Here is a 21781-nt window from a genome sequence, read left to right on the forward strand (position 1 = left end):
TGGTCTGCAAAGGCCTTTTCAGACTCAATTGGCGTTGCATGTAATCGTCTCCTGATTCAACTATCACCAGCTGCTCTTTGTGTGTCTTAGCACTTGACAATGGAGCAGATCACAGGACCTTTCCAGGGAACGAACAACTTCTCTGCCTTTTATCCTTCTAGCCTCTGCGTCAGTTGTGCTCACTCTCCTGGAAAAGATCTGGACTTTCTTGCATAGGTCATTAAAATGAAACAGGTTCTTAATTGTCAGACAAAATCAGTGGAATCTTTAAAACATTTTGACCATTTCACCAAAGTTGAGTAAACACGTGTGCCTTTTATTCAGTTATACAGTTCTTGCTTCACACAACAGTCCTGATGTAGCAGTGGAGGATGTCTGTAGGGATTCTGTTGGCGACCGCCGCTCTAATGAGTCCCTACTGAGCGCATGTATTTTCACTCATGGCTTTGGATTTTGGAGCTCATTAAACAAGTGCTTTGTTTTCCTCCTGTTTGAAAAAGCGTTCTTAATATCGTTTATTGCTGTTATTGTTGGCTGACAGACCTCTTGGTTTTATTGTACTTCACAGAACTAAAACTGCTTGATATAATGCTGCAGTATAAAAACAAACACAACATTTTGCTTGTTAAATATTCTAAAACATTAACATAGTGGCCAGCAAGAAGAAGTGCTGAACTGAATTGATAAATTGATGTTTCTTGTCAGTCTATTTATGGGATTTGTGTTTTGGATAGTGACCCCAGAATCCCAATATTCAGGTATCAACTTTTTTGTTCTCAGTGGAATCAGAAAAATGATTAAAAAAGTGTTTATGGCTTTTCTTTTTTGACTTTCCTCTGATGTTCTGAACAATACATGAATTCAAATTTGGTGACCCCTCGGTGGATTTTATATCACGTTCATACAAAAATGAAAGAAAAAAAAATGTCTTCAAACACCTTTTTAAAATAAAAAAAATCTAATCTGCTACATTAAACTGTGAGTTAATGAATGATCTGAGAAACTAATCTAGAAAGCAGTAAAGTCAATTCAAATTATCACCGGCGTTTGTACAATATCATATTTATTTAAAAAGCACTTAAAAAGAATACAAGATCATCACGAAGCAGCATCAGTCCTGTTATGACTAAAAAACTGCACACTGCATTCTACATTGGCCATTCTTCAAATACTTTTGTGATTCTTGTAAGCTATTGTTCAAACTTTCCTTTTTCTGTCGTAGATGACGTTAGCTGGCTGTGGGATCAGCTATCCATGCCATCACCTCAGTGTTTGTCGAAGAAGCTTGCCAGCCAATGCCCAGGAGCCTACAGAAGAGGTATATTTAAACACATCTAAGAGTGCTACATCACCATGATTGTACTGGGTTTAAGTCATCTGCTTCTCTTCTCTGCAGTGTGCTGATGTCCATATGGTCAGTGACAGTGAAGGGGATGACTTTGAAGACGCATCTGATTTTGTTGTAGATGATTCTGAAATGTTTGGAATGGGGTCCTCCAGCTGTCGGAAAGCACCAATGAGTATGTACCCTGAGTCAGTGGCATTAATTTATAGGTGTTTTTTATATGGCTGTACTTTGCTACCACTGTACTGATTGATTCCTGTCTTTAATGCCTTGATTTGTGCAGTGCCAGAAAACAGTGAAAATGAAGCTGATGCCTTATTGCACTTTACTGCTGAATTTTCTTCGAGGTGAGAGCTGGACTGGTTGATGTTCCTTTAAAAAAATACCATAGTGCCAGAATTACACATCTCTGTGCCCTGCAGGTATGGAGAAAATCATCCAATGTTCTTCATTGGGTCTTTGGAGGCAGCATCTCAAGAGGCCTTTTATGGCAAAGCTAGAGAGGTATGTATTGCATCTTCCTAAGGTTCCTATTAGTGACCTTGTTGTAAAGTAAAGTAATGTTATTTTGAGGTTTAATTTTCTATTTACCCCTGGAAATGTCTAATAACTGTTGTGGGTTGTAAAAGATTGTCTAAAATCTTTAAGGTTTTATTTTTAAGATGCCCACTTTTCTGCTGCATCTCAATCTGTGCACTTTGTTTGAATCTGTTGACAACTTGTCGGGGATACAGTCTTATTGTTCTGGGGGGCAGAAGTCGGTTTGGTCTGGTTTTGTTAGGCTTGTATATTGTGGGGGAGGTTGTGCAAGTGTGATATGGTTGGAGTCAGAGAAGAGAGTACAATATGAGAATGCAAGCTGTTTTCTATGAAATGTCAAGGTGTCAAGATTATGTGGACAAGTGGACCAATTAGTTGTCGTAATTGTTAACTTATCAGCATATGTGCACTGATATTTTGAATTGTTGAAGAAGCTGTTAGTTTTGCCCTCCGATAGTTTTTCCCTCCGATATAATGCAAATTTCAGTAATCCTCTGATAATAGTTACGAAAATACTCCAGAAATCTTAACTGGACTAGAAGTGGATAATTTTTCTCTCAACTCAGTTCAGACTGTCCTCCACTTAGACAAAGCCTCCAACATTGTGATTGTTCAAAGATAGAAAGTTGAAACCCATCCAAGACTATTTGGCATTTTAAATACGGATACAATAAATGTTTTTTTTTCACAGTAAAGAAATGTTCATATACCTATTCTCTGTCAGAAGTGGGGATGGGTTCATGGTTGAGCGAGACAAAAATCTGAACGGCATGCTGAGGCACCGAGCTTGAGATGTGGGTCCTTTAATCGTTCTGTCTGTCGCCATGGCCTTGAAAACATGAGTTTACTCAGTGTAGTTACACAGTAACATGCCCTTCTGCTTCAATCCAACCATCCAATCCGTCACTATTTGCATCTCTTTCAAAAGGAATGTGGTGTTTGTGTTGTTCACAGCAAAAAACTTCTTCATTAAGTGGGTGTTGGAAAAGGACAGATTGGACTGACGGGTGGGGTGTTTGAAAGCAGTGGAATCAGTCTCACTCGCTCAAAGCCTGCAAAGAGCAAATCACTAAGCAAAACACAAAATTTGATGAAATGTTTCTGAAGGTGTGTATTGGAGGACTGTTAAGATGGACTCAATCCATCCTTAATGAAAATGCTTTGGTCTTCGGAGCTGAGCTGAACTCTCTTGGGGATCAATGGTTAGTCAGAGCGTCCAGAGAAATTGGCCACCCATCACTAAGCACGATCCTCACTAAATCCCTGTCAACGCAGTGGTTAATCACTCTAACCCCACTCTCCTTTACCCTCCACTTGTCTCCTCTGTCTACCACACACAAAGGCACATCAAAATTTATAGCTTGGTTGAGTGGGGTTTATCACTGCCAACTATCACTTCCGATCATCGTCAAGGTTCTGGAAAAAAAGGAGCTATAAATAATAGGAACTGTCATTTCATGACAACAAATGATGCAAAGTGAAGACTGATGGCAAATGATACCATTTTTTCAGTAAGGACCATAGACAGATGATTGTATTATACTCTTGTCTTCCATGTTACTGCCTCGTGTGTGGCTCTTGGTCCGACTGTCCTCCCACCGTGTCCTTTTCATTAGGTCTGTCATTTGAGCAGTTCAATTTACTGTGTTTGCTTTTTCTTGCTCAGCTGTAAGCAGTACAACAACTGTTCCTGGTCTTGTTAGGCTCGTTTTTTTTGTTTGTTTTTTTTAGCGCAATAGTACTTAGTTGTAGTTCTACTTGTTGTGAGTATAATACAAAGCACATTTTAATTTTAATATGTAAAATTTTATTCATTTATAAATGGCTCCTGACTGAGTCTTCTTTAACGTCAGAAATTCTGGTGATCACGCGTTGTGGGACAACTATCACGGGCCGTACTGTCTCATTAACTTGAACTGATTGATGTTTTGGCAAGTCCAGGTGAATAATCCCTAGATTCAACCTTTTAACCTCAATATATACCTTAAATATATTATTTTTAGTTAATTCCTGTTTTGGATTTCAGCATGTGACAGCTTCCCATGTATTTCCATGTAGCTAGATACTGTAGATGTGTCGCTATAAGAGACTGAAGTACTGAGGAGCCTACTGACTAAAAGCACCCATATATCCTTATTTTAAAATGATTGTGAGTTAAAATAATGTTAATTGCTCACCACGGAACATGGCAAAACATTTCTGTTGCTGTGACCAAAAGAGTCTGTAAAGCTGTTTGAAAATGAAGATTCAACTGTTGACTTAACTCACTGAATAGAGAAGCATACGACACCAATTTGAGGATTCACAGGTGCAAAACCTGCACATGCGGGCAAACACAATCACACAGCAAGCTTAGGTTTTGGTGAACAGGTGTGAGGAAAGGCTATGGGGTCACTATCCAGCTCAGGTTAGACCTAGTAATTTAGCCGAACAGGGATTTGCGCCTTCCTGCTAAGACGGTGATACAAAAGATCTGACATGAAAGAGGAGAGAATGAAGGCTTACTGACAGTTAAATGAAGATGATGGTGTTCAGCGGGCCAAAACGCCAATTTTGATTAGTCTCTACAGTTACGCTAATTGAGCATGTATGTCTGAGGTGCGAGTCCTCCATTTGTGGGTTCAACAAAGTCATATTTATGAGTCTGTGTATAGGCCCTGGAATGTCAATGTTTGATCTAGTGTCAGATTTTTTCATGTTTAAGATTCCCTCCCCTCACACCCATTCCATTCTCAAGACTGAATTGGCTTGTCTTCTCAGCATGAGTGTTTAATCTTTTCAGGGTGTTGAATCGCCCCGTTCAATGTGTCCCCAGCTACTTCTCACCAGGAGCCTTGGAGATTATTCTAAAGCACTAATCGTTGAGCAAACACAGCAGTGCTCTCCCATCCCTATTCTCCGCAGGCCACAGTGTAGCACAACTTCTTTCACTTTTCCTTATTTAAGCCCTGTGATTTTTTTTTTTCCCCCCGGTTTGTAGCCAAGCATAAAGCTCCTGAGAAACACATCCAGTGTAATTTCCAACATAGTCAGGCCTACTTAATTGTAAACGCACAACAATTTTATGTACAATTTCACACTTTACAGGTTGTGAAAGAAAGATGGGCAACTTATGCTTCAACACATCTGAGGGACACAATAAATCAGTGTTGGTCTTGAACATGACATCACAGTTCTGTGTCATCTCCTAAAATGATTATTTATTCTTGAAACACAAGTGCTTCCAGCTAAGTGATTAGAATTTGGCTGTGAGCCCTGTGACACTACAGCAACCTGTTGTCCAATTGAGCTTATTGTGAATTGTATCAGTATGATAAATGTTGGGCAATAATATTGGGTAAAGAAAGCCCACTGTGATTTATGCACTCTACTGTGTGTTCTTTTAGTATTAGCATTGTATTGATTTGGGTGGATGTGTGTCTTTTTTGGATTCATTTTTGACAAACAACATTTGACAGGATTTTGAAAAAACAATCCTGCACTTCACTGCTAGGTGTGACTTTTTCCTGTTTTTTTGTTTGTTTTATAACAAAAATAGTGACATGTAATTTTGGAAGCATTATTTATGACGTGCAAGAATCTTTCTTGTTCCGGTTGTATTTTATTTTTAATTAGATTGTCAGATGGGAGAATCTGCCGGGCTTATACGATGGTGTCAATATCATGGGATTTGGAGCTTCGTCAATATTGTCTGGCCCCGTCGCTACTAACCTGTACAGGCTGCTGGCATTTGGTGTAAAATAAATAAAGTGATTTGTCTGTTTTGTTTTCTCCATATCTCCAACACCCCCAAAGAACTTTTATTTACACCATTCTCTATTTGATTGTGTGTGCCATTTCTGGCTTTGTTTGTGACTGTGGAGGTCACACTGGTTCTGCTCCTGAGCTTTATTTTCAAGTCTCATGAGTGCAAAATACAAATGGAATGCTGGGTATCAACCGAACATACAGGATACATGATTGATGTCTTCTCATTTTTTTAGGTGCAGGTAGAAATTATAGATGAACAGTATTACAGATACAGTATTTTAGCTGTGCAATTTATAAAAATAAAATTGGAACCTGTCCAACAGCAACCTGATGTCTATAATTCTGACCTGTTCACTTCATTTTTTTTCCAACCTTCCTGCAGAGAAAACTTCTGGCCATCTACCTCCACAATGACGACAGTGTCCTAAGTAACGTATTCTGTTCCCAAATGCTGTGTGCCGACTCTATCGTCTCCTACCTGGGCCAGAATTTCATCACATGGGCTTGGGATATCACTAAGGAAGCTAACAAATCCAGGTATGAGCCATTTCTCTTTGGAATTTGTCATTTGTATGTATATATATATATATATATATTTTTTTTTTTTTTTTTTTTTTTTTTACATATTTGGATCCTCACATAAATTTTTCAAGTCGTTATGACTATATATTATTTAATGTGTGTCTAATGGATTTGTGGCAGAACTTCATAAACATCAGCAATGGTGCCAGTTCAACTTGCTAGTACTAAATAAAGAAAAGAAAATGGGCAACTACCCATCCACGGAGCCACTCCTCTGCACTTGACTTAGTGTTGTCTTTAGCACACTGTTCAGCTCATGGGAGCAATAACTCAACCTTCCAACCCTTCACTGCATACTTAATCCTAATGTTTTATTTATATGCGACTGTCCATCTGGAGCAGTCGGCTGCTTGCATAAATGCTGGCATTTCTCTCCAATAAAGAAGGTATTTTATATACATCAGTGTTTTATGTGGCAGCCCTTTTTATGGAAGGTTACTTAAATCTTTTAAAAGTCACCCTTTGTCTGCTACTTTGGATTCTGGTCATTTGAAAGACACTGGATTTATTTTATTATCTGATCACTGCTTTCACCTTTTACTTTCAACTTCATTGTCTTCTTGAAGCTACAGATCCAAACAATTTGTGATTTTTAATGAGGCCCCTCTCTGTGATTAATAGGTAGATGAGGACTCTCCAAACTTCTGAACATATATTTTATAGTCAGTGAGATGACTTATTTTCCGTTGTTAAGTCCAGGTAAAACATACAAACTATTGTCTGCCTTGTCCCTTGCCCACCAGTAGGAGCCATTTCGAAAAAGTCCTGTCCTCCTCACCCCCAACTGCTTTTTTTAAGGAAAATCCCACCTTCCTTCATTTCACTCCTTTCTTCCCATTGCTCCCCAATGCTTTTTTTGCCCAGCTGGACTTTTTTTATTTCTCATTAAAAGGCAGGCAACATCTGGAGCTTTTTATCACCAACAGCTAGTCACAGCTTAGCAGCTCCCTCATATGCACAATTTGTTTTTGTGTTCTCACGCTCTGTGGTTGATCTAGAGTGACTGGTGATTGGCATGAAGCTTATGGTGTGCCAAACTCTCTCTGTGCACCTGCTGCTGTTGGAATGTGAACGTGTGTCTTGCATAATATATGTTGAAACGCACAAGTTATCAAGGTTTGATAGTGGTGTGTGTTGAGCAGTTATTTGATAGAATGAAAATCTGACCCCCCTTTAGTACCCCTTCTACTAAAGAAGTCGATGACTAATACTTGTTAGTTGACTTTGATAAATTTAATTTTGAATTTGAGTTTAAAAATATTTTGGTAACCATGAATATAATTCCTGAAGCCTTGACGGCTTTATATTTTATACTGATGATAAACTGATTAACCATGAAAATGTAGAAAAAAATTAAATTGTGATTTACTTGTTTAAAAACAATAAAGTTGAGATGTCTAAAATGAATGGGCTAACCAAAAAATTACATTACGGTAAAAAAAAAGAATAATGAACAAAGAAATTAAAATGGATATGATTAAGTTAAAGCATATTTAACTTTGCTGGTGTTTGGAAGCATCTTGGAAATCATGGGTCATTTATTTTGTGAAAATCCATACATACTTTTTTTTGCTGTGAAATCGTAATCGCAGTCTTTATGTGAATGACATGCTGCTGTCTGTGATCTTTATGTGGTGTCTGTGATCTTTATGTTCGTCTGTGATTGTATGTCGTGTCCAGGTCTGTGAGAACAGATATTTCATCCATGCTATATGTCTCGTACTGTAGCATGTTTGACAATAAAGTTACCTTACCTTACCTTACCTTAAATGTGCTATAAGGAAGTACAAATTGTTGACTATGCACAGGTCAGATTAAAACTAGTGATCACTAAGTGCAAGACAAGATTTGTCCGTTGATCCTGTCCAAAATGAAATAATTTTCTTTTGCTGCTTTTAGCAGAAATACATCCTTCTGTGATTTAATCTGATGCAGACCGAGGTTCTCAAATCGTGCTGATGTTATATCTGATACACTGTACGTCCTTTGAGCGAGTGTTACATAATCTTGACCACTGTGTCCTTTACCTACTAGTGGTCTTTCAATAAAGGCTTTAACAACACTATGTATGGCTGCCGGTGGAAGTGTAAGGTCTTGAATTGCTTGGCTTTAACATGACTGAAAATGTATTTTATTTGGCTCGATTAAACCTGCAAATCCCTGTGTGAGATTTACAAGAGCTTTATATTTCAGTTGAGAGTCGGTGTTTGTGTCTAGACACTTAGTAAAATGGTATTTTTCTTGCATGATCGTGTGCTTTCACATGCGTTTGATCCGCTTGACTTCTCCACTTGACATCCGACTTCCTGAAAACATAATTGGTTTCAATGGAGGACAAAATATAATTTTCAAATCAAAACATGTTCAGGTTAACTCTGAAACACGGTGAACGACACAGTCAGCACTCACTGCATCCGTTTCCCAGACAAACACCGGTGCAGGTGTCTGCCAGAAATATTCCCTGCAGTGCTACTGTTCGAGTCTGATTCATCAGCTGCGCAGTCGTGCGAATGTCGGGACTAACCATTCCATTCAAATCTTCTCACTCATCCTCGATATGATGAGAAGCAAGATGACAGACCAGGGAAACATTAACCTTTTTTTAGCTGTCTGGCTATGCAGTTGGCGGTGGAGTTGTTGACAAATTGGTTGCTGTCAATCACAGAAGACAGAGCCCACATTGGGTGCTAGTTGCATGCAGGTGTTTCCTCTACAGGTCTGGTGGGGCAGACCTGACATTCTTTACCATGTTATGTTATGGATGGATGAGAATGGACTGAACAGTTCACCTCCCGACAAGAACTGGCTTGAATTTCTTCTGCCCTCAGGATCCTGCTTTAAGGACTGTATTCCTCAGTTGTAGTACAGTTATGAGCTTATTTATTTCTTTCCTAGTTACATTACGGTATAAGAAGTTTTTTTGTTTTTTTTTCTAATTGCACACCAGTGACTGTTGTGGCTTGGAGTAAATAACTAAATTGTCTGGCTGGTTCTTGACCAGTGATTTAAGATTGAGTTACCCTTCAAGTTAGTGTCTATTGTTCCCTCTGCCTTTTCATTACAGGTTAGAGTTTCCTTGTGAGCTTTTGTGATATTCTGCTAGGGACGATGTCCTGGAGGGGGGGCAAGTGTAAGGACAAATGATCAGTGGGACTTCGGGTAACAGTTCTTTGAAGCCATGGGTCATTTGAAGTTCAGCAGGTTAAGGCATGGGTAGGGGTGTCTAATTATATAGCTGAATTCGTTCAGTTTTGTGGGTCAAAGAGCTGTGCAGAACAGTGAACAAAAATATGTCCTAGAGGTGAAGTATATGAGCTGAACTGTTATTAATATTGCCAGACTGAACATGGTAAGTTACAGGTTTTCACAGGTTTCGCAGGTCTAAATATGCTTGGTCCGCTTAGGCAGACCCAGTTAATATGTGATATATTGTTAATATCACATATTAACAAAATGTTTGTTAATATTTCATATTAACAAACTTTTTTTTTAATGTTTGTTAATATCACATAAAAATTATGCTCATCACCTATTCGTAACAAAAAACAATGCTCATGTCAGTTTTGAAAACCTTTTTTTTTTTTTTTTAGAATATATGAAGCATAGTTTTTCTCCTTTTTTGCACTATGAAATATATACACCAAAACTACCAAGATGAGTGCTTCCTCCATGTTTGGTGGAAACGAATAATTTACAGTAAATTTGCTCTGTCATCTGCCCACATCAAGCCACACACATCGCTTGATCTGTTGTAGAAGTACACGTTTTACATTTGGACAGATGTGTGGCTTGATCAAATAGAACCAACTCTGAATCTGTTTGTGTGACAAAATTAGAACACGACAGGCCCAAATACCAGAGCGACCCAATCATACTGCATCAAATTCTTGGGTTGACCTACTTATCCTTCTAATTTTACTGGATTATAAAGGCGACTCATGAGTCACCTGCACGTTCTCCAGAATAGGCCGACTTCACAATAATGTGGCAGGTTTGAAATGAGTTGGGTTGCGAGACGAAAGTGGTCAGTATTTCTGACTCATCAAACGAGAGCTCCGATTTCCTCTGGTCTGATGTTCATTCCTTATGTTTATTGGCCCAAACAAATCTCTTCATCTTTCACCGATTGCGGTTTCGTTGCAGCTGTCTGACCATTGAGGTCTGATTTGTACCGTCTACTGTCCACAGCTGCCAAGGTCACTCTTGGTCCTCCCTGCCTTGGACGGTTGTCATGTGTGCCACTTTCATTTTAGCCCTTCATGGTTTTTGTGACTACACTTGGGGACACGGATTGACATTTAGTTCATAACACATTGACGGACTGTTCTACCTGACACGTGATTAGATCTTACTGTCATATGAATTCTGACTGTTGACAAATAGGTCAGTCAAATGTGTAGCAGCCTGACATCTTCGCAACTGTTGGTCCCTCTGCCATTAAGAGGACAAGCCAATGAAAAGGGAAGGTAAACAAAAGAAACTGAATGAGGCGTTTGTTCAGACCTTTTGGCTTGTATTGTATATTTTTCACTGTTTCTGTGGTCACAACATCTAGTTTGCCACAATCAGTGATAAGCATTCTTTGAGTTGCACACTTGCCCATTTACTTGAAAAAGAATTTGCTGATTCTTATAATATAATAGTGTAAATGCATTTTACACCTGTGTCTTATATTCCTTCTTTAAATCTCAGCTTCATTTTTAATGACTTTCAGCCCCTTTCCCTGCACTCTTCCCCTCATCTTCTTTATGTGACCTACTCTCTCTACATTCATCCCATTATTTCTCTGTTTTTTCTGCTCCTCCTCCTAAAGTTATTAAAGTAGATCTTATTAAAAGGCAGGGGAAAGCTAATCTATATTTGCATTCACTCTATTGCAATTCATTAATATTATGACATTTACTGGAAGCTCGGCAGGCCCTGGATGCCTGCTACCCTTTTCCCTCCTGGAAATGTTAATTTAAAAAGTTCTGTCTTTGTAATGGAATAAGAAATCCTCTTCTGCCCTATCAAGTCTTGGTGTCTGGTGAGGAATACTAATTCAGTTTTTGTTCCAATAGAGACAGCATGTCATTCTGATGGAATAAGAAATGCTAAATTGGTTTTAAGTTCCTTAAATCCACAGCTAGTGTGTATTATTTATTTGAGCTGCACACCAAACACTCAATACCCTCTGCTGTTCAGGTGAAATTGTCTGTGTTGCTGCTTGTTTGCTGAGTTCTATATGATTTATTGTGACCTGCAGTTTGTAAATGAAACATCTATTTAAGATAAACAAAACCTTTTTTTCTGTTTTTCAGACTACTTACTATTTGTACGAGGCATTTTGGCAGTGTGGTGACACAAACTATACGGACGTACAAGACAGATCAGTTCCCCCTGCTGCTAATAGTCATGGGCAAGCGCACCTCTAATGAAGTTCTTAATGTTATTCAAGGTAAATGACTGTTGTAACCATTGAAGTATCATGTTACTTTTGGCTGAGTTGTGACTGATAATTGTTTTTTTTATATATATGTGTGAAGGTAACACCACAGTGGATGAGCTAATGATGAGGTTAATGGGAGCAATGGAAATCTTCACAGCGCAGCAACAAGAAGATATCAAAGATGAGGTATGTATTGGAATGCTGAATTTTTTTCCCCCAGAAAACAGATTTTTTCTAGTTAAGACTACGTGCCCAGGAGTGGGAATCGTGGTATGATGCACGGTACAAGATCCGTGATACCGATATTATCAAATTATAGCAGAACTGTTATGATCCATATATTGCAACAAAGACAAACTGACCGAAATTTCTGTAAATCTCTGGTCAAGCGCAAGCTTCTTTGCCCTGAGAAACCGTGACTTGAAAACATACACACCATTTACCACAATCAGAAAAGACAAACTTTATTCTGATCTATATGTCCAGTGTGTCGTCTGCCGAGTTTGTCTGTGTCCCACGCTTTCATGTACAACTCTCAAAACTGTTTCTATTTATTAGACTTGTCACTCTATATTAGAAGTTGACAATTAGACAGAGTCAACCATGTGTGAAACTCCTGAATGTCCTCAAATGAAAGTCACAGGTGTTGACTCCTATGAAAGAAATTGTTCAAATTCATACAGTAGTATTGACATACTTCAGGGTTTCTCACTTTTGAGAGACAGTAATTGTTGGGTTGTCTGTTGTGCACTTCTTGTCAAATCTCATGTAATGATGTAACGAGAAATATAATTTCCATTTAACTGTGAGTGGTATTTCGTTGCTCTGAACAGCCCCTCTCTTGATTTATGTATGCATATTTTGAGGCTTTTATTTCTTCACTATTGCGTGGACACTGTCACCTTTATAATGTGTTTTCATTGAAGCACAAACAAGCAGAGCCGTATCTGCCAGTCGACTGTAGTTACTTGGAGCACATTTTGCTGATGTGAAATGCGCTACGTTTTGATGGCTACTTAGCGTGTGGGACAGGACGACAAAAGAAAAAGCCTCATTAATTGCCACCTGAAAGTATCAAATACTTGGTATGTACATACGAATGCACTTATACTTACCTGGTGCCATGACTGGAATTTCTGAATTTGCTGATTGTTTTTGGTCTCTCTTGTCCATTGCAATATAAGTCAGTTGTTTCTGAGTTCTGTTCATTATATTTGTCCTCCTTTCCACATCATTACTCAAATACACTCAGACAAGAATACTGGCATCCACCCTGCACAGACATTCCACTTTGACAGTGACTTTTGTGTCTGTTCAGAGATGTCACAGCTGCACGTCTTCATAGAGACTGTGGCTGCTTTAATGCCTGCTTAGATTAAAGTAACGTAATTTAAAATGGTTTGAAATTCTGCATTTTACCTTTTAGTTATAAAGATCAGTATCAACCAGATATATGTAATGTAATACTTTTTCCATGTCCAGATGTCCTAAGAGTAAGTTAGCTTTTTGTTGAATATGAAAATGCTTGGGAGTCTGAGAAGACTTGGGAATATCCGGATAAAGTGAAATTAAAAAGCAAATGTGACACTGTTGCTGGAAAACAAATAAAAACATTTGCTCTGGTAAAAAGAGATGTTCCAGGGGTTTCTGCTTAATTTACAAGACTGTTACTCTTTTAATGTTATGTCCATAAATGTAAGTTGAATTTTAATAAATCTAGGTGTTATGAATGTATATTGGAATGTGTCTCCAAAAATATCCTGAGTTTGTATGATTTTAATCAATAGCCACAATTTACACATTTGACCAATAATTGAAAATGAATGGCAACTTCTCTTCTCCATGTTCCATGGTCTGACATTTTTGTAAAACGAAATTTTTCTTGCCGTTTCCTTTTTTAAAGCATTTTGCATAGTACAACTACACAATTGCTAATACAACACGATTCCTCCCCTTTTCATGCTTTATTTATGCAATCTTTCACACATGATTATAAAAATTCCAAACATCTTCTGTGAATCCTTTAGATGTTGTATTATACTTTATGATATAAAAGCACCAAAATGGTGCAAAATTTCAGTATCATTGCTGTTCCTGTAGATAGTAGATTTTTTTAAAGTCATGAACAGCCGCTGAGTAGTTTCAATTTAGAACAAGCCAACAACAACAAAACAAACTGAAATTGAACAAAAAAAAATGTGAATTTAATCCCAAAAAACTGGGAAGATGGCAAGTTTGTCTAGTAGTGGTTCGATAGCTATGAAGATGTTGTACACCTGTATGAGCTGTTTGCAGCTGAGACTTTATTTGCGTGACTGCTGGCCTCCCGACCTTTTGCTTGTTTTTGTGCCATTCTTTCACAGTTTCTATTCAATGTCTACCCATTATGCCAGTCAAAAAGCACAAATGTATCCTTTGCATTTTCAAATTCAAAGCAACAATAGACACTGTTCTGTTTTCTTTGCCACGGCTTCGTTGCATAGTGGCCTTCAGATCATTACAATAAGCTTACATTGCCATATCCGGCCAACCAAACAGCATGAGCCCTCAGAAACCCAAAAACTAATGGATGTGTGCTGTTCATACAATGCACACTCGTTGGAGTCGTCGTCTTTGTAAAGCACTCTGTAGTCACAGCAGGTAGAAAGAGAAAGGCCGCTCGTCCCCTTCCCTCTGTACAAACAGGAAGAGTGAACAAAAGCAAAAGGCACAGTAATGCTGAGATGAGGCAACATAAAAGAAAGTTGAGGTTTGGTCAATGACAGGTCGGTCCCAATAGCTTCCCCTGGTGCTACTCTTTCATACTTGGCGTTTGTGTGTAACCTCTCTCAACAGGCTGCATTTTCTTTAGTTCAGGTCTATTTGGCTCCCACACTCTGAATGTCGCTCAGATGTTTTGTCATTGTGTCTTTCATTCTGTTTTCTCCTAATGGGCCTCCGCTCTGTTTTTATCCCCTTCTCCAAACAGGACGAGCGTGAAGCAAGGGAGATGGTGAAGCGAGAGCAGGATGAGGCTTATCGCCTATCTCTGGAGGCAGACAGAAAAAAGGTACTCGGATTCATTTGAACCTCGTAATTAAAGAAAGGGGGAAAACGTGCTTTGTCTTTTCATAAGAGATGTTCGTTCATTCGTCATGTTCAATATAGCCCCTGTGGGATTACTGTGTTGTCCCAGCAATCCAGGGAAGTTATTGTATAATGGCATAAATGGCTATTCTGTCTTTAAATCATCATCCCTTCATAAAAAATACTAGCTAAATATAAAGTCTTAAATGAAGGGAAAATATATTTATTATGTCACACAACGAGAACATTGCATGTTAAGCCAGTGAATGAATACAGATGAAATAAACTATGCTGAAAAGTAGTAGAAAAATAAGGTGAATCAATGAGTATCATGAATAAACTTTAATTAAATGAGTACACTCTGTGTTCACCAGCAGCGGACCCCAGTTATTATTATTATTATTATTATTAGGTTACTTCAGAATCGTTCCGTTAAGAACACACCAAAAACCATCATGATCATGCCCCCCTCCATGATGCGTTGTTTTGATGTTTCCTCTTATGTTATATGTTTCAGCACGCAAGATTTCATCTGTTAACATTTTTCTGACGTGGCAATGGCAGCTCTCATTAAATATGTGGCATTGCGCCAACATCATTTACATGTAGCGCAAACCCTGTAAAAAACTACTATATAAAACTACCCTACCACTTGATATTTTTCTACCTGTTTCTATAGAGAGAAGCCCAAGAAAGAGAAGAGGCCGAAATGGTTCGCCTGGAGCAGATGAGAAAGGAGCAGGAGGAGGAAAAAGAGGTGAGAAAATAATTCATCCTGTGCTGCTGATGTTGTACAAGTTGCATCATATAACTATCAGTGATTCTTCTCTTGATCTTAGTAAGCTTGTGTCTGCCGTCCGTCACTACTTGCCATCTGCCCAACGCTGACTTATAATGCCAGTCGTCTGGATAATCCGGCTTCTGGAGGTTAAAAAAAGAAAAAAAAAAAAGAACTATCCTAATTACAGTAAAGTCCATCCCTTCAAATGGCACCTTACATACACACAGTAATCGTTGTGCTTTACAATGATGGTGCTCTCAGGCTGGTATTGAAACCCTTGTGGACAAAAGGCCTTTCATGTGCACAAACACACACAACCTAAGCAAACAGACATTGGCTTGAAAACAATTAATGTACGTGAAGAGCGGGCTGACACACATGCAGGCAGACACACTAGAAAAACAATTGTCTGTAATGACGGTACCAGTGTTATAATACACTCTTTAGAAATACAGTGTAGTCCAGGACCATTGTTTACTCAGAGGCAGAAAACCTCGGGGCACTGAGACGTATTAGGTAACCCCGCTCTCACTCAGGTGATTTGTCACTTAAGTTAAACAGAAAACAACAAAAGGGGCCCTGGCCGGTGCTCTGTGTGATTAGTCCAATCAAAATGAGTGTTTTAAATAACACACTGTGGTTCAAGGTCAGCTCCAGTTTAATTGACTCTTACTTAACTGATGTGAAAAATGGTTTAATAGAAGTGAAAGAAGGAGCCTTGTTGGTTGATTTGTCAGGTGGTCCAAGAAAATATCGATTCGCTGAAATTTTGCCAGACTTTATTGCGGGACGTTGTATTGATATCGTGGCTCTTATGGACAAATATTACAAAATATAATTGTTCTTACTATATCACAATGAATCGCAGCGGACCATATCCAGGCTTTTTGCTAAAAAAAATGGACGCCCAGTTTTTCTCAGCAGGACGCCCTAAATGTCCGATTATCCTGTATAATGCCCTACTTGTAGTGTCAACACACTGGTTTCCTCGGAGAGGGTGTTTCCGCCTGGTCATTTTGCGCAATATGATGGAAATTCACCGACTCTCTATCCTTTTGCAGCCATAGCGTGGCCATTGCGGTCGACATGTTTGTTTATTGATGGGATGTCTGACGCTGATAAACGGAAACTCAGTTTTTTAATCAAGAGAAGTATTTTGGCATTTCTTTTGGCACTAACCCCGCTCTCCTCCTTGCACTCACTCTCCAGCTGAGCGAACTGTGCATGACTGCTGTTTCATTGAATGAATGAATGTTTAAATCAAAGTTTAGAAAACCATCACAGCTCATAAAAAAGTTTGCCTATCCTGCATAAATATATGAAAGAAGATGAACGAAACTGCAGACACGATAGCTTGTAGTAATGGAAAGAATCATGATAAAGGTATGGGGTTTTTTTTGTTTTGTTTTGTTTTTTTTAATCACGGTAGTAATTAAGTAACTGCCCAGGAGACCCCTACATCTGAAAGTGTTATTGTGGCAACAGCTATTGAGTTCATCTCTGTTAATGTTTGTTATTTGACTCACGTGTTTATATGTTGTAAGTTATTTTTGTACAGATAGTTTACAGCCTCTTTTTTACAAAGCAAGTTGTTAAGTCATTTGTTGCCGGGAGGGGAATGGATTGGTGGCGGGGTTATGGGCTGGTGATGGGGCTTTGGATGTCCTGTTTCAAAATAACCTAACTAAAAGCCTGATCGTACCGTCTTCCAGTAGTGGGATACATATCCGCCAATACCTGCCATTTCACGGATTTAGTCTCTATATTGTAGTTTGGATCTCTGCTGTTTCATAATTGATTTTTTGAATTGGTCATTTGTGTGTTGTGTGTAGTTGCCAAATGTTAATATTTTTATCTTGCTATGTGTTCTTTTGTAAGTTCTTGGCCTCATTGTCCATAAGAGTTGCAAGTGGCTTTTGGGTAAAAAAAAAAGTGTGTGATGATTGCACACTGCACAGAGGTAAAAGCCAAGATTTTTTTTTTAGTACTTTTATCAATTCTATTTTTTTTAAATGTAAATGTGTGCTTTACGTTGCAAGTATTTGTAATTCACATGTGATATAAATAGATGGAAATCCATTAATTTTAATGTACATCTTTAAAAAATTTTTTTATTATTTAATACACATCTGACAACATTGAGTTATCATGATAATTGTTGTTGACACTGTCCTCCTACAGCATATATTCTAGATCACTGTGGGGTGAACAATGCACTGTAGTTGTGTAAGCAGTCTCCACACAGGCAACGTTTATTTAAAGGAGTGGGGGACGAACGTCATCAGTGGTACAGACAATAGCGTTTGACTATTTCCTGCTTTAAAGGATTTGCATTGTGTTTATCTCCTACATGCCTTCTTTGCATATAGCTGTTTAAGTTACCTGTGTTTTCCTCATCAACCTGTCGTCTTTGGGTCTGGTCAGCTCTCTGAGGAAAAGTCCATAGCACATGAACTTGCTTATTCTTATGTGTTCAGTGTAGCCACGTGCCACCCATTACAAGCTGCATGTGGTTTTTGTTGGGACGCCACCTCTCACTTCTGTGGGTGTTAATGCGTGTGTCTTTGGTGTACAATTTTACCTCTACCACCTCACCCACACACCTCCAGTCTGTTGTTTGCGCGTGTGTATGCATGTGTTAGTGTCCCATGGGGGCCCTTTAACTCAGTCAGCATCAGTGCGTATACCTGAGGGAGCTAATGACAGAGTGGCACGCGCCCTTCCCTGCCCATCCAAAACCAGGAACTGCTAATGAGCTACTGTTGTAGACTCTTATGAAATATAATTGCATTATGCTGTGTAAATAAAGTCAGGGTGTGTTGTCACAGCATATGCTCCCCGGCTGGCCAAACAGGAACAACAAGTCGTGGGAGGAGGAGGTGAGGTGCAGCAGTTAAAAGAAGAGTGGGGCTCCAGGGAGCAGCTGAAACGCTGTTAAGAACACAGGAGAGTTGATTTGCTTTTCTGTGACTTATGACAGTTGATAATTGTCTTTGTGCCCAAATGGATCCCTTATCTCCTGGCAGAACTGAATAATGGTTGGATGTTTTCAGTCGTCTTTGCGAGCCCCTCCAGTTAGGAACCATTACGAATTAAAGGGCAACTACTGTCTAAATCCAACTGTCCTGACTCAGGCATAAGCTTCAGATGTTCATGAAGCTGTAGGTCCCTCATCGTGATAACGCTCCGTTTTTAGAGTCATTGCTTCATAAAGTTCTCTTCCATCTGAAATCTCTGCGAACAAGAGCTTTACCGGAGCGCTCATGGTTGTTAGTTGGTTTTGAGTCGGAAGACGATCCGATGACGTCACCGTTCTCTGGTCCACCAAAGTACGAGCTCTGTGTGTTTTCATCTCTAAACAACCAAGTGCGTTGACAGGACGGTGCACGTCAGCTTGTTTGGAATCATGAGGATTGGCTTTAACTTCCAAGTGCAGAGTTTATTCGGTGTTTGAGAGTGTAGTGAGACGCTCCTGCTTAGGCGGGCTGAAATATTATTGAGCCGTCAATTAAATTCTGTGGGAAGAAACTGGAGTATTCATAGGAAACCTACGCACGCACAGGGAGTTCATACAAACTCTCACTTAACCATGCCGCGCCTCTGAGATGTTTTGGATTAGATTAGATGGCCTTTATTGGTCCCTCAGTGGGGAAATTTCATTCACATTCTGATTTGATTCTGGTCTTGATTGTTGATGAAGAGGCGACATAAGAATACAGTTGTTTGTTCAATGCAGATTTGTGAGTGATTCATTCTGGAGGATGTATGGGAACAGGATAAGGATTTGAGGATGCTGCGACCCTTTTAGTTCATTTGAGAATGTGATGATGCAATGGAGCTGTGGGAGCTACATTCTGGACTGACTCACATGTTTGGATAGCATTCTGTCATCTTTGAAACAGCCAGTGTTGCTGTCGAATGTTGGGTTTAGGTTTACAGTTAACACAGTTTGATAGCGCATGCTTTATGAAATTTCATTGGAAGTTATTTTTCTTCAATTAAGAGGAATAACAGTTGTCCTCTGCGATTACATGTTGCTTTAATAGACTTCATGACAGCATTTAAAAAAAGATATGTTGGTGTTCATGACCATTTGCAACATAAACTAATGACTGACTCTGTTTTTGGGTGTGATATCTTGTTTTGAAACAGCCTTTACACAATTTTGATTTTGATATTGGTACTATTTGGTGGTTGGGTTACACTTTCTCATGACACAATTAAAAGCATCTCAATAGTGAGGCATATGGTTTGTTAAAGTATTATTTTATAGATTTCATTTTTCTGCTCACATACATGTCATATTGGTTGGATATCCTTTGAATGAAATCAGGAGTGCACATTTCTGTGTTTTTTATTGACCAATTTGTCCGCTCTAAACTGTGACGCACACGCAAATGTTGCTTTCCGTTTTTCGGTTTTGTTGTTGTACATGTGACAAAGTACCGCCACCAGTGAAGTGAGCATGTACATGTCATACATGTACAAGTAGACGGAGTCTCATGCACATTGTTGCTGGACTTGATTTGTATGCTGTTTTGGTTTTAATGGTCTCGATGCCTCTTCCTTTTTTCCTTCAGGCCATCCGCTTGTCATTAGAGCAGGCCCTGCCGCCAGAGCCCAGCGAAGATTCAAGAGAACAAATCAGCAAGTTGCGGATCCGCACACCAAGTGGCGAGTTTGTGGAAAGACGTTTCCTCTGCAGCTGTAAACTTCAAGTTCTCTTTGACTTTGTGGCTTCCAAAGGATTCCCATTCGACGAATTCAAGCTGCTCACCACCTTTCCCCGTAGAAATGTGAGTATATACTTATTACTTACAATACTTAAACATGGGTGGAAAAAAAGCTTATCATCTGGTCATGTGTTCTGGCTCTCTGCAGACACAACCCACTGTTTTGGAAGTACTTGTGGATTTGTGCTGAATGTTTTCACCCACTTCCTACAGTTTTTAAGACCCACGTATCGAGGGTGTTATGGACATGTTCATGGTTAAGCAAGACATTAGTCCCCTGTGTTTGTTGTCATTTTATCCTGCATATTAGGATAATATGTGGATATACATCAGTATATTGAATAGTTACATTTTAGTTTAAATGAAAAAGAGTATTCTGATTCAGTTTGTGTTTAATTAGGTCAAGGAAACCTTAAAAACGTATAAATCTTTGTGCGAACCATTTAAATGAATGAAATCAATAAAGCTTTAATTCAATGTTTTTTTTATAACTCAATACAAATTATTTTTAATTGCAATATTAAAAACCACGCTGTTGATCTACTGTATAAACTCCCATAGATTGATTAATATCATAAAGATATTAAATCAAGACCCCTCAACTCTCATTTTCTTTCAGTTGGTTTAGTTGCTTCTGGCTCACCGAATAGAGATGAATTGACATTCTACTTTGATTCTTCCTCTATTATTGTTCTCCAAAAATTCAAGTCTGCAGATGCTATTATTTACTTCTACCTGTGTGGGGACAAATTAAGCTTTCTGTTTATCCAACCACCTGTGCATACTAGATTCATTGTGAATATTAATTGGCATCAGTCTGTTGCACTTTTCTGGGGCTGTTGGGATACTGTTGTCAACAGTAAAGGAAGTCATCTCCATGGTTGCTGGCGCCGTCATCTCTCACCCGTGTTATTCCACGGACGTGTATTTATCCTCTTGTGGTAGAGAGCACACTTCTAACTACCCTTTTAAATCGACGTGCTGCTGGATACAAAAAAAGGCATTTCCATTTATCAAGATGATCGTGTGTGTGGATGGGGTGATGTCGCTGTGTGCATGCAGGCTTGCCTGGGCAGATATGTGAATAAAAGAGACCGCTAGGGCATAAACACCTCTAGCACACACACACAAACACACATTAGCACGTAGCCACCTCTTTTCATTTCGTCACAATCACACCCTTCCAAGACACACAGAAATATTTTCAAGCGAACACATGCCCCGTTCACAACTTTGTCACTTAAAGGATTCACAGTTGTCTCTTTATAATCAAGAGTAAACATGTGTTTGAGACGGAGATAAAGATGTGTCTGCATCACAGATGAAATTTCAGCAAAAACAGGATGGGGGGATTAAAGGGGTACAGAAGTGGGAAGAGGCTGGTGACTGCATGGCGAGTAGAAGGAGAACAGAGAAGACAAAAGCTTAAACAAAGAAGATTTAATCAGAGAAACAGTCTGAGGGAGAAATGGATAGAGGAGACAAGTGGAGAAGATATTAAAAAGAGGAAGATGGAAGATGATTCCAGAAAATGGGAAGGCAAGAGAGATTTTGTG

The 21781-nt window shown here is 39.0% G+C and overlaps 1 protein-coding gene across 6 annotated transcripts in view; it reads left to right on the forward strand.

The window, feature by feature from the left end:
* Positions 1–21781, forward strand: part of faf1 (Fas (TNFRSF6) associated factor 1) — a 55944-nt gene that overhangs the window by 19536 nt on the left and 14627 nt on the right. For all 6 annotated transcript variants that reach the window (XR_008414880.1, XR_008414877.1, XR_008414881.1 and 3 more), the window contains exons 9-18: positions 1223–1318; positions 1397–1520; positions 1629–1692; positions 1768–1849; positions 6018–6172; positions 11518–11654; positions 11743–11831; positions 14614–14694; positions 15391–15468; positions 20073–20288. Coding sequence is in view for 1 of the 6 variants with exons in the window: in XM_053868564.1 (XP_053724539.1) it covers positions 1223–1318; positions 1397–1520; positions 1629–1692; positions 1768–1849; positions 6018–6172; positions 11518–11654; positions 11743–11831; positions 14614–14694; positions 15391–15468; positions 20073–20288 (1122 nt within the window). In the remaining 5 variants the exon portion in view is untranslated. The remainder of the gene's footprint in view (positions 1–1222; positions 1319–1396; positions 1521–1628; positions 1693–1767; positions 1850–6017; positions 6173–11517; positions 11655–11742; positions 11832–14613; positions 14695–15390; positions 15469–20072; positions 20289–21781) is intronic.

This window comes from Synchiropus splendidus, chromosome 1 (assembly GCF_027744825.2).
Source record: "Synchiropus splendidus isolate RoL2022-P1 chromosome 1, RoL_Sspl_1.0, whole genome shotgun sequence".
Lineage (NCBI taxonomy): Eukaryota > Metazoa > Chordata > Actinopteri > Syngnathiformes > Callionymidae > Synchiropus > Synchiropus splendidus.